Genomic DNA, 12,746 nt, shown 5'->3' with positions numbered 1-12,746 from the left:
TAAGATAACTAAAACAATTTGCGATAAACTTTTAATGACAAAGAATGTAGTTAAACATCAGGCTATACATTGTGCTTTTTTATATTGCGATAGTTAGCTAAAATTGTTTATCTTGTTAGCTCTTAGAAACTACAAGTTCATATTGTAAAATTGTTAGTATATTTGATAAACTATTTTAACAATAATGTTGCTAAATATGCAAAAAATGCTTGATGTGGATGCTGATTATGTTTCATCGTGGGATGGTATGATGAGTATTGCTTTATTAGCATCGGGTGGAGGTGTATTTGGTATTATTGCAAGACAAGGATTGAGAAATGATTCAGGTAAGATGCTGTTTTGTTGGTAACTTATTGAAAATAATTATTTCTATATGTGCTATTTTAACAAACCGTAAATAGACATCAATAAAATGTGCATTTGTTTTTATTTTATTAGCTACCATCGAGTTTCTGTTCTGGGTTGCGATTTTTGCCTGGGTAACCAACTTGCTTGGGTTTCTTTACTCTTCTTATAACAAAAATAAAATGTCGACATGCGGTTTAGTTCAACATTGGGTTACTATCACCATCTTGTATGTGCTTGCTACCGTGCTATTTGGTGTTTACGATGTAAGTTAATGTTTATATTAAATTTCATTTGTTTTTTTAAGTAATAAGATTTAGTATTTTTAAGACAACTTTATGTTAAAAATTAAATTACACTATCGATGTTTACACTATGCTTTAAAATAAGTTTATTTTAGACTTTTGGAACGCCCGCCAAGATCCCACGATTTGTTTTTGCCTTAGCTGTATTTACTACAGTTGGTTACCTCGAGAAAGCGATTTGTCAAATCATTCAACTAGTACGTGTGGGAAAAGAAGGGTGTGGCAAAACCTCGAAAGTTAATGAAGTTGAAAATGGAAATGGAGACCAAGTTCCTTTGGATGAGATTAAAACAAAGGTATGTATTAAACTAAATAGAATATATGCAGTGAATATATATTTAATCTATTAAGTAAATTTAACCCATTTTTTAGGATGAAACCTCTTGAATGTTGAACAACGAATTGGAATAGTTTTCCAATCTTTGTAAATCCAATTTTACTTATGCCTAATCAGATAATATTGTTGTTTTATAATTAAAAATTTACTGTATATTGTTTTAAATGCTTAGAACTAGTTTATTCTAACCACCACTAATATAAAAACCAATGCAACGTAACTGTTCACCAATTTGGGTATTGCACTATTTGAGAGTTACACTTTGGGTTCAATAAAAAACTTGTTAAAACGTTTAACTAAGATATTAAATAAAGCTAGGAATGAGATGAAGAAATATGCATTTTTATAGGTCAATGATATGACAAGTTATGTGTTAAATGTTTACATATTATTTGTTTTTTAACTGCACGCATGCTTGCACAATTTTTTGCTAAAGTTATCAAATGTTTACTAAAATAAATACTACTTTTAATTGAATGGGTTTTTTCAATGGTTATCCTAAAACACTTAAGAAAAGTTGACACAAACCAGATATGCTTTATCTTTGTGGTTATTTATAAGGTTTAAGAATTACTTGATGGACGGAGAATATTATTTTTGAATATTATTTTTATTTAAAAAAATAGAGTAAATTTTGAGATGTCGGGACTTAAATTTAAAAAATTACAAAAGTATAATTTTTCTGCGCACTCGAGTCATGTGACGCGTGACGTCACAGTCATTTGCCTGTCTGATTTGATTTATCTAAGCCATTTGTCATATTTTTGCAAATAAAACTGCCATAAAAAGCAACATTCTGTTGCATTAACTAAGAATGATTTTTGGGTCAATCGAAAGTAGCGCCAGAATAATACTGTTGCAGTTGCTTGTCATTCGCCAATATATTTAACTTTATTAAAAATATTGATACAAAGTGTAAGCTTTTTGCTCAGAGCCAATTGGTTTTAGAAATCCAAGGTTATCAAGCAGCCTACACGAAGCTTAGGTCGTCCACGTAGCATTTGACAACCATCGCTTTTAAATTTATGTGATGTCTTGCAACTGGCAGTGGTCAAAAAGTGCAATTTAAGTATCTACAGAAATATAGCAGCCACGTTTGTCCATTAACAACATCATACCTTTGCCTTTAAAACACAATCAGCCGCTACAATCGACACCCCAAAGTTTATCTATAGCATGGCTCACTGGTATTTGAAACAAGTATTTAAATTGCATCGAAAAAAGATCTAAAAGTATCGTCTGCAAATATAGAATTTAATGTTTGTTTTGTTATACCATTGTTGTTTAATTACAATTAAATAAATGGTAGACGGGGTAACTTTTCGCAATATTAATGTAATATTATTAGCAATATTATTGTAATATTAATGTAGTAGTTTCGCATTTAAAATAAATGTAAATTAGTGCAATAAGTTGCATTTAATAAGCTTTGTTAAAACTGTCCAAATAAATGTAATATTGGGTTAAAAACAAGTATTTTTTTTTGAATTGTATCGAAGACCTAAAAATTTCGAAACTTGCCGAAAACCTCATCAGCGCCAAAAGAGAAAATGTTTATTTCTTTGTTTTAAATTATAAACAAATAATTTTGCTGAAAGCTGCAAAAAACAAACGTTTGTTATATACTGTATTGCTTACACTTTATAAATAGAAAGCTAGCCAAAACAAATAAAATTTTTGCATAGCATTTGCAGCTGATTTACTTTGTTTAGAGTGAATTGCAGCTAGAGTGATGAAAATTATTTAAATTTTAGTGTTTAAACTACAATGTAAAAAAATGAAAAAGTTTTTTAATTAAAATAATTTGTTTTACAAGTAGCATTATAGGCAAGGATTTCTAAATTATATAGTTAATAATTTATGTAATAATTATATAAATTTTAAAATGTCAATTTTAAATTTGTTGCCTTGAATTTACAGTTTTAGAGATAATATTATTCCTTAAAAATAAAAAATAAAAATAACATGATAGGGATATAAACGATTGACTTGACAATCAAAAAGGTTTAGGAGCAGATATTATAAGTTGAAGTTTAAGATCAGATATTATAAGTTGGTGTTAATTTAAGATAAATTAACTTTAAAATCATTTAATAATGTTTTGTTTTTATATGTGTGATTAGTTCGTAGAAATAGGTAACCATGTTCTAAAGATGTTTAGGGTAAAAAACGTTTTATAGGATTTTTTTTATGTATTTTTAAACTTCGTAGCATAACCCCCTTAATTTTATTTTAGTTTCCACGGTTGATTTTACTGACAATTAGTCGGGGTTCAATAAACTTAATTTAAAGAATATTAAGAAGACAATTTAAGGTAATTTTTAATAACCCTATTTGACCACCTGAACGAATGATATAAAGGCGTGAGAAAAATTGAATTTAAATTTTCGATAGTGTAACAAACTCAAAAAAAATATATATATATCTTTAAAACATTATTATTGAATGAAGATGTTTAAAAAAGTTGTTAATATTTTTCGTAAAAATTGTGAGATCCGGCTCTAAACAAAACAACGTTCCGTTTACCGTAGGAAAGAATTTAGGTGGACCGTAGTGTAATTATGTTTTGTGTCGAATTTTTATGTGTTTTTTCTTCTTGTAAAAGTGTAACTATTAACATAAAATGCAGTAAATAATAAACATCAGCTATAAATTACTACATTCTAGTGGAATATAGTTTAATTAAACAGTTGTAAGTTCGATTAAGTTTCAAACTAGAAAATAAATTTATGCATAAACTTAATTAAGAAGATTAACTCAATTAATAAATCAAAAATAACGTATTTAATTATTAGACTAAAAACGTATTAAATTATTGGACTAAAAAAATTTCAGAACAAAATTATTTTAAATGTTTTAAAATATCAATCTTTAATTTTTTAATAAACAAACAAGTATTTAAATTTTATTAACAAACAAAAATTATTCTTTTACCCAGTTTTAAGTTGATGATATCACTATATACATTAGACAAAGTTTTGAATGCCTAAAATTGATTTTTAATAAATAAACAAGCATTTTGAACTACAATAACAGTATGTTTCGAATTCTAAGATTTCAAACCATAATAATCGTTAAAGAAATATCTAAAAACGGAGCTTAAAAACACGTCCACACACAGCAGGAGTTGCTAAGAAAAAAAAGAATTTAAAAAAAAATCTATGACGTACCAAACCACGTTCCTGGGTTTTAGTTTAAAGCAATCCTTCTGTCGGCATTCCAACGCTCACTGTTTTTTTTTAATTAATTAGGTAAATAATAATTCTTATTTTAAAAATGCAGTATACCAAGTTATCATTCATATATATTTTTTAAACAATATTTTAAAAATAGGTTGTTTTAATTTCCTTATCGATCTTTTTTACTTTTTATTGAATGTTTATGATCTGAAAATTATAAACGCTTGTTATCAATTCGCTTATTAAAAAGATATTTAGTCGGCATACCTACGTTTAATTTCTAACAATTGCTAATTTATAACATATTAACTAATAATATATTTTATCAGAAAACAAGATGTCTAAAAAAAAAATTTAAAAAAATGTGACACTGATGCGGCTTAAACTTAAAATCTATCGATTCGTAATCAGATACAAAGCAGTTACCTAGTTTATCGATTTTGTTCAGTTATCCCGACCCAGTCCCGAGATACCTTTGGCAGTTTAGAATATTTTAGATTAAATTTGCCCAATAATGATAAGCTGCTAATTAAGTGTTGGCTCCGAAAGAGTTTATACCGTTTAAAGCGCCTTACTCAAGTACGCTACAGCATGAGAACAGTAAAGATCAAACCCAAGACCTTATGTAGGAAATCCAAGTGTTCTGGCCACGACACAACGCTGCCGGTCGTTTGAGAACTAACTGTCCGTTAATGATTTAATTTTTTGTTAACAATCAGTAATCCCTTATTTAACTGTGTATTACTTTGTATATGACGTAACAAGTTATACAGTACATAAGAGTAACTAACATTAAAAATATATAAAAAAGATTGAACGAAACGTGGGACTGCCCGATTTGCTCTGCAATGCAAGAATGGCATCCCTTACATGGTTTCTGGGACAAACCGGAAGAAAAGTTTGAAAAACAGTTAAGAAAAAATCACTTACACCCGTTTAAAGAAACAGAAGAAGGTATATGCATAGTGTTATTTTTTGCTTCAAAATGCGCTATAATTTAAACGTTTCTACTGATTTAAAAATAAATATTTATATGTTTTTTTTCTTTGTATAGATAAGCTATAAATAAAATACAAAAATAAAAATGTGAAAAATTTATTTAATAATAAAGTATTTTTTACCAGAGTTTGTATTAGAGGTTCGAAACTCAATGTTTTATGTTGGAATTTTGATGTTTCTTACAAGCTCGCTAGGTGGCACTGTTTATTGGATTGAAATGCAAACTTTTTCGAACGAATTATTTGACACAAGTTTTGTTTTGTTCTTTTTATGGTCTCTAAGGTATGTATACTTTATTATTTTACACAGTTTTATGATTCTAAAATGTTCGATTTGGAAAAATATGGTTAATGTCATTAATTTTCTTCTTATTTAAAGACCGATATTTTGTTTTTAAATTTAGTATATTTGTAAATTATGACATTAAAACTCTGAATAAGTGTTTAAAATTTAGATTTTGTTTGTTAATTATACTTAGACAGTTGTTTGTTTATTAAAAATTAAAGATCAATATTTTGCTTTTAAATTTGGTTTAGTTATCTCTTGCTATATCAAAATTTAAAAAAAATAATTTTGTTTGTTTATTAAATGCATATTTGTTAAAATAAAATTTAGTTTAAGAACTAAAAAAATTAACTGTATAATTTATTTATTATACATATTAAATATTGGTATAAATATTAAAAATTAAAGATCAATATTTTGCTTTTAAATTTGGTTTAGTTATCTCTTGCTATATCAAAATTTAAAAAAAATAATTTTGTTTGTTTATTAAATGCATATTTGTTAAAATAAAATTTAGTTTAAGAACTAAAAAAATTAACTGTATAATTTATTTATTATACATATTAAATATTGGTATAAATACAATAAAGAATCAAATAATATTTTAACCATATTCTATTAATTAAATAAATACTATATGTTATTACTTATGCTATTTTTGTTTGAGATTAATAACTTATAATTGGCAAACACGACGAATTTCTATCGAAAAAGACGGACTTAGTTATTATTTTTATTTGGGGGGCACGTTAGTTTTTCAGGGAGATATCCATAATATTTATCTCCGCTTGCGGGCACAAAGTAGCAGCAATGGTTCAACGTATTACAGGTTACTTGGTCTAAAACTAAATTTAATTAAAGTTAATTTTTTTATATATTATATATGTTGACTCCTATTTTTTGTTAAAGAAAATTTTTAAAGAAAATTAAGTAATTTTTAAATCCAAATTTAATATTCTACAAATAAATGTAGATTTTAATATATTAAATAATACTACATTTTTTTTAAGATTAGTCCTTAACGGTTATAATGTGGAGGAACAAGAAATAACATCTATGACAAAAGATAAACCAAAGTTGGAAAAATTGGCAAAGAAACTTGCTTTCAATATAAATATTAACTATTTTGATTCGGATGATCAATCAATTGGGTATTTATTTTTCTGTTAAATAACATTTCACAAGTTATCTATCTAATTTTTTTTGGAAGTTTTGGAACAATACATTTTTGATAGGTTGTGATACAATTGCTATCAGTAAAATAATTATATTACAAAATCTTAACTATTAACAGATTTTTTTATTTATAAATTAATAAAAAAATTTGTACTTATTTTGCATTATAGCCACATTGTAAGACATGCGAACCCTCACACTTTTTATCTTAAACCAAGTGTTAAGCAACAAAAACTTCGGCCAACAAGAATGAGTATTGCAAGGACAACTTTGGATGCCTTTTACTAATACAACAATGTCAAAATATGTTATGCATTTCGATTTGTTCCAGAAATTTTAATTCATATAACATAGTAAACATGGTAAACGCTTGGACTTTTTTATTAAACTATTTATATATATATATATATTTAAGCGGGCATTTATTATCAATAATATCCCAAACTGCCAAAAGCAACTTGAGACTGGGTCGGGGTAACTGCTGTTAATCTGTGATTAGGCCTTGAAGTCGACCTTCCCACATCGGGGATAAATAAATATAAAAAGGGAGAAAATTGTGATTTATGGTTAGTCACATATTACTAAGTCAAACGAATTAGCATCAAACTGCTTATGTTGAGAATTGTCTTATTTTGACCAGGTGAGACATATAACATATTTTAAGATGATTCAATTGAAAAATATGCCTTTGTCAAACTTTAAAAGACAAAATTCTCTGTTACGCTTTAAAGTTATGTTTGATTATTTGCACTCCTGGCAACCAAATCTAAACATTTAATGCTATTTAAAAAATGGGGTTAAAATATTTTACGGAAACAAATGATATGGTCACAACTTGAAAATATTTGCGTTTATATTTTGTTTGTCTATAAATGGAAACGCTAAAATACTTTAGTAAAGTCCAATACAATTATAAAACTCTATCTTTGTAAAAAATGTTAACATACATATGTATATACAATGAAACGTTAAAGATTCTTGTTTTAAACTATTTTATTCGACACGTCTTATTTCCAAAATTTTTTGTGAAGGTGTCAGCACACTAATAAACTAACTTGTGCCATGACGTCAGTAATACGTCACTAGTTTTCTTAATGATAACTTTTAGGCCAATTACGGGATTGTGAGGTCATAAACAAAAAGTTTAGCCTTTTTGAGGAAACAGTCTACTAGAATACCAAAAATACAACAACCCAGATTTTATTTCATTTTAGTTAAAACAAAGTTAAAATGAGGTTTAAATGACGGTTAATAAATATTTTTTATAACAAAATTATGAACCATTTTACTTAATTTGTCAGCTAGAAATAACTATTTCGTATTCATTTTTACCAGTAAAATTCGTTCGCTGATGTAACTCGGTGTTTTTATGAAAGGTTTCCGGTTAATTTGTATCAAATCACGATGTCGTCGGCGAATCAGACGACCCACAAGCCGGTCATTATATTTGCTAGCTTCCGTATTTAACAAGGCCCGCAGATTTAACACACGTTAAAACGTGCCTTTGGATTAAAGTTTTTTTAACGCAAATTTATTTTTTCTAACAGTGCTATCATTTAAACGAAACGCTGATCTTAGTACAAAAACTAGAAACGTTAAAAAACCTTATTTTTTAGGTAAAATTGAAAAATCCGTTTTTACATGTTTTATATTTAAAAAAATGTATGCTATTTGGTTTTTAAATAACCTAAATTAAGTCACAATTTTGCCCAAATATATAAATCCCCGCGGGCGCAAAACAGCTATTTAACTGTTGGTCATTTAACGTGAGCCCATAATTTGGGCTCTGTTCACGTAGTTCTTACAATTCGTGCGAAATACACCTTTATTTAAATTTCAAAATGTTTACAAAATTGTTTCCTTTTTAAACAGTTTCTTCTAACAAAAAATAACAAAACGGAAATCAAGTAAAAAATCAGACGACGTAGTAAAAAATAATGACGTATAGATAATATAAATCTGTTTTAATGTATAGCGAGTTTATAAACGCAATGTTAATTAGTCAGTACTTATTAGACAAAAGCTAATGCTGCACAAAAGTTTAAATCTTAGATTTTTTAATTTAACTAAATATAAATAATTATTAAAGTTTTTTTTAAATTTTAAAAGTTTAAAATCTAAGATTTACACTTTTTTAGGTAGGATAAGCAAAAAAAAAGGCTAAATATTGTTAAACTATTAAACCTTAAAAAAATATCAAGCCAATTTTCACTATCATACAAAATATTTTAATTAACAGTTCATTTACTTTCGATTCAAAAACTGCCTGTGAATTTACCATAAGGATGTTTATTTAAATCTTTCAATATTTCTTATTACTTAAGCATATGGGCCAGATAGAAATTAGAGATTAAAACTTCCGAAACTTATAATATCCTAAACGAATTATGTCATTAACTTTGGTGAGTATAACCTTTGGTATTCGGGTTTTCTCAGACAGAACGTCAAATCACAGCAGCCAGTTTTTATTTTCACGACGGCTTTAATGTGGTAAATAGAGATTAATTTATTGTAATTTAGAATGCCAGAAATTATTAAGTATTTTCAGTTAAACTGATTAATAAAAATGCGATTGGACAAAAGAAAGAAAAAAACGATATTTAAATACGTATTAACATTAAGTTTAACCGCGTATAACTTATAAAGTAAAAACTTTTTGTAATAAAAATGATAACAAAAATTATAAAAAAAACTATGAAGTATTTAAATTTCCCATTTGAAAGATGTAAAAGAGAGCAGTCCTTAATTGAAAACTTTGTGACATATTAATTTAACGAATGAAAACATTTAAGAAAGATGACGTCACGTGTGAAGTCGTGCATGGCGCCGTACCAATGTTTTATTATAAAGGTTCAGTTGGGCCGAAATGTGACGACAAATGTTTGTAGCACTAGGACGCAAAATTGATTAAATCACTTTTCATTTGAAAGAGGTTTTTTGTTCTTTAAAGTTAATAGTAGTTCTTTATAGAAATTGCAGCGGCTAACTGAATAGAGATTTCTTATTAAATATATAGTGTGATGAATTAATAAATGTAAGGCATAATCAGTATTTTTAAACGAAATAGATTTAATGAGGCTGTATTAGTAAGAATGTCGAAATACAGTTATGACATAAAAGTTGAATTACAGTTGTGCATTTTTTTATAAGAGGCAATAAATGATTTTTAAGATAAACGTTGTTTATTTAACGTTTATATTACGTAGTCTCATCAAACGAAATGACTTAATTGATGTCCTTGACATTTTAGGTCATCGTTGATTGCTTGAAATCAGAACATCATGGCAAACTTTATTGAATGTGTACTATCAACTAAGACCACTCAAAAATTCATTTTATCTGATTTTGTTAAGTTTATAGACAGTTAAAAAATATTTGTATAACTTAATCAAATGTATGTAACAAACGAAGCCTAGTTGTTTTATATGTACAACTTTTAGCAGCGCTACGTTGGTCGACTATAAGCCTTTTTTGTGAAATCATGAATATTGTTGAGCTTATTCGGGTTCTCATTTACTTTAAGTTTATCTCGCTAAGGTCTGTCAAATCGCCTTTCTGCTTCGAAAATTTAGTCTACGCTCGCCGGCTGTAATACGAGTAAACGCTGGGAAAAAAACGACAGACAGTTGTTGTGATGTGCCAGGCCGTGTGTACCTTTCAAGTCAGGTTTTTAAAGGTATACCAGGTATATTATAACTGCTTTTTTATAAGTTGCAAATTAAAGTTTAGGTTAATTGGTACACAGTTTGTTTATTATTATCCGAATGCGTTTATCAAAACGGTATCTATTACTACAGAAAGCTTTCAAAGGAATTTGTATATTTGATTTATTTTTATGTCGATGTAGCTTTAGGTAACTTGCTAGGTATTTATACAGATGCGGTGCTTTAACGCGTTGACCGTTATTTAAACATGTAAACAAACAAGGTATTGGGCAAGTGAGTTCAGCTCTTACTAGAAATATTCGTAACGTTGAAAATAGTTTGTAGGAATGTTCCTGTAATGAGATTAGTTTGGCCCGTGATATTTTTATCTAATTTTCAACCACACCTGGCAAATCGTCGCTTTAAAGATTTCAAGGAATTTGCTTATGTATGTTTTTGTAAAAAATAATAGCATTAGACAGTTAACAACGAACTGATCCAGTTAGAAATTGTTAAACAGAAAGCAGAATAAATTGTAAAATTTTCAATTAAAGTTGAGGCCTACAAACTTTATAACAAAGTATAAGTTTTGTATTTTAAATAATTTTAAAACTAAAAGCGCCAAAGAATAAGATCTTAACCTTTAGGTTAGTTAGACAAGTATACGCTAAAATATTTTTATTTCTTGACGCAATAAATATCGTAGTTGAGTTTATTTTAGAGCCACTTTAAAGTTTTCAAGTTTGCACGCTTGACTAGTTAGGTGTACTCGAGTGGAAAGTATACGATTTTTAATGTTGTTGTTTTTTATCCAGCAGGTATTACTATAGTAAAATAATATAAATTTTAAAGACGCTCTCCTTTCTGTCTATTTTCGTTTTCAAGTGTCACCAAATCCATTTCGTAATGACTAACGAATTACCATAATTTAAACGAATACAAAAAACTTCGCTAAAACGTTGAGGATTTATCTTTTAAGGGCACACTTCATTTTAAGTAGTTATACATGTAAGTAAATCTTTAAAGTTTGTGGAAAATGACTCTAGCTAATGTCTTGCCCCTTAAATAATTTTACTATTTTCAAACCGTTTGAATGAAAAACAGATATTTTACATTAACTTTTAATGCATAAAAGATTTCAAAATAACACGTAGTATTTAATCCATTTTACCTAAGGAAACAAAAAGCTGTTGTTTCATTTTTTTGAATTTTTTCCGTTGTTAAACATGTGATCAACCTAATGTAGGTCTAAATGCCTTCACACAGATTAAGTAACGCTTACCATAGTAAATGGCAAAGTTTGATGTTTTGTATAAAAGCGATCTAGTACAACAAAGAATGGCTAATCTATACTTGTATTATAATAAAATGAGTCGTTATTATCACGCTGGTCTCATTTTAAGTTGTTTTCCGAAGTTTTTTTTACATTGATTTAATACAGGACAGATATAGCTGTTATGGGTAAAGTTATTTTGATATGCTAGTTCTTAGGTTTAAACGCATGATGTAAGACATTTTTTGGTGGATTACTAAATGGTGTTAGCCAATCGGTTTACGCAGGTGTTTTGCAAAAATAATTAAACAATGTTTAACATAGCATCCGTATTTGACATAACAGCCGAATTTTCGTATTGTCACCTGAAATCGAAAATGAAGTTATGTAAATGCCGAATGCGTGTCGATAAAAAATTTAACAGAGTTTCTACTTAATTTTATATAGTTGTTATGTGTATATAAGCCGATGGTTCATTGCCACTGTTTAGGTTTGAGTTGCAAACTTATTTGTGATAGGATTATAAAATGTGCTGAGTGCAGTGTAGCACCTGTGACTAATAGGCTGATAGTCACAAGTTGTTATTCTACAGGTGGAAGAGATGATAGAATAAGTACAATGTTGTTTTTGACTTTTTTCAGGATTTTGTAACTAACTGTTCAATAGACTCGGTAGTAGGTTTAAACCATGGTTGATTTGTATCCGACTTTTATTATTGCCTTTTGTTTGGAATTTTTTACTAAAAATCCAATGAAGTGCTTTTTGGTTTTGTTTGCAGCAGCTTTTAACAATAACTAACAGTTGAACCTCGAGTCTTTCTAATCAACAGTCTGTAACTTAATATAAATGCATTCCGAGATAAATAGATTTAAGTGCACAAAACAAAGCTTACAAAAGCTCCAGCAACAACATTCTTAAATGAGCGATTTTTGACACAATAGCTGATAAATGCGGCCTAGATCTGATTACGAAAATTAATTCAGTTGAATGCAAGCACCAAATCCTGAACAATAGTCATGCAAGAAGCCTAGTTAAGTATGATTGTGTTCGTGCGTCAGTAAGAGATAAGTTGCATCTGTGTATGTATATAAAGTTACCCTTTTCATTGAATTTGGTTTTGCTGGGTATACGCGATTTTTGGAAAAAAGAGACACTTATGTTGCTATTCATTTTAGGCATGTGACTGTGGCATTTACATACTGG

At 28.0% G+C, this 12,746-nt stretch overlaps 2 protein-coding genes across 2 annotated transcripts; both read left to right on the top strand.

The window, feature by feature from the left end:
• Nucleotides 1-124: 124 nt before the first annotated feature.
• On the top strand, nt 125-1,392 carry LOC145743483 (uncharacterized). The gene is made up of 4 exons (XM_082561451.1): nt 125-326; nt 439-611; nt 746-946; nt 1,023-1,392. The coding sequence occupies exons 1-4, from the start codon at nt 185-187 to the stop codon at nt 1,035-1,037; spliced, it is 531 nt and encodes a 176-aa protein (XP_082417577.1). The 5' UTR covers nt 125-184; the 3' UTR covers nt 1,038-1,392.
• A 3,622-nt stretch (nt 1,393-5,014) lies between these two features.
• Nucleotides 5,015-6,914, top strand: LOC145743446 (cation channel sperm-associated auxiliary subunit theta-like). The gene is made up of 5 exons (XM_082561406.1): nt 5,015-5,120; nt 5,291-5,447; nt 6,118-6,279; nt 6,461-6,601; nt 6,797-6,914. Exons 1-5 carry the CDS (start codon nt 5,015-5,017, stop codon nt 6,912-6,914), a joined length of 684 nt encoding a protein of 227 aa, XP_082417532.1.
• Nucleotides 6,915-12,746: the final 5,832 nt, after the last annotated feature.

This window comes from Corella eumyota, chromosome 2, assembly GCF_963082875.1.
Source record: "Corella eumyota chromosome 2, kaCorEumy4.1, whole genome shotgun sequence".
NCBI lineage: Eukaryota > Metazoa > Chordata > Ascidiacea > Phlebobranchia > Corellidae > Corella > Corella eumyota.
Note: the sequence above shows the minus strand (reverse complement) of the source record. Positions and strands in the feature narration are given on the sequence as shown.

What these genes read in the sequence shown, in the direction of transcription:
- LOC145743483 (XM_082561451.1), top strand. Translation starts at nt 185, where the DNA reads ATGTTGCTAAATATGCAAAAAATGCTTGATGTGGATGCTGATTATGTT. An exon ending in AGGATTGAGAAATGATTCAG is followed by an intron (nt 327 to 438) that starts GTAAGATGCTGT and finishes TTATTTTATTAG; the next exon opens with CTACCATCGAGTTTCTGTTC. An exon ending in TGCTATTTGGTGTTTACGAT is followed by an intron (nt 612 to 745) that starts GTAAGTTAATGT and finishes AGTTTATTTTAG; the next exon opens with ACTTTTGGAACGCCCGCCAA.
- LOC145743446 (XM_082561406.1), top strand. Translation starts at nt 5,015, where the DNA reads ATGCAAGAATGGCATCCCTTACATGGTTTCTGGGACAAACCGGAAGAA. An exon ending in GTTTAAAGAAACAGAAGAAG is followed by an intron (nt 5,121 to 5,290) that starts GTATATGCATAG and finishes ATTTTTTACCAG; the next exon opens with AGTTTGTATTAGAGGTTCGA. An exon ending in TCGGATGATCAATCAATTGG is followed by an intron (nt 6,602 to 6,796) that starts GTATTTATTTTT and finishes TTTGCATTATAG; the next exon opens with CCACATTGTAAGACATGCGA.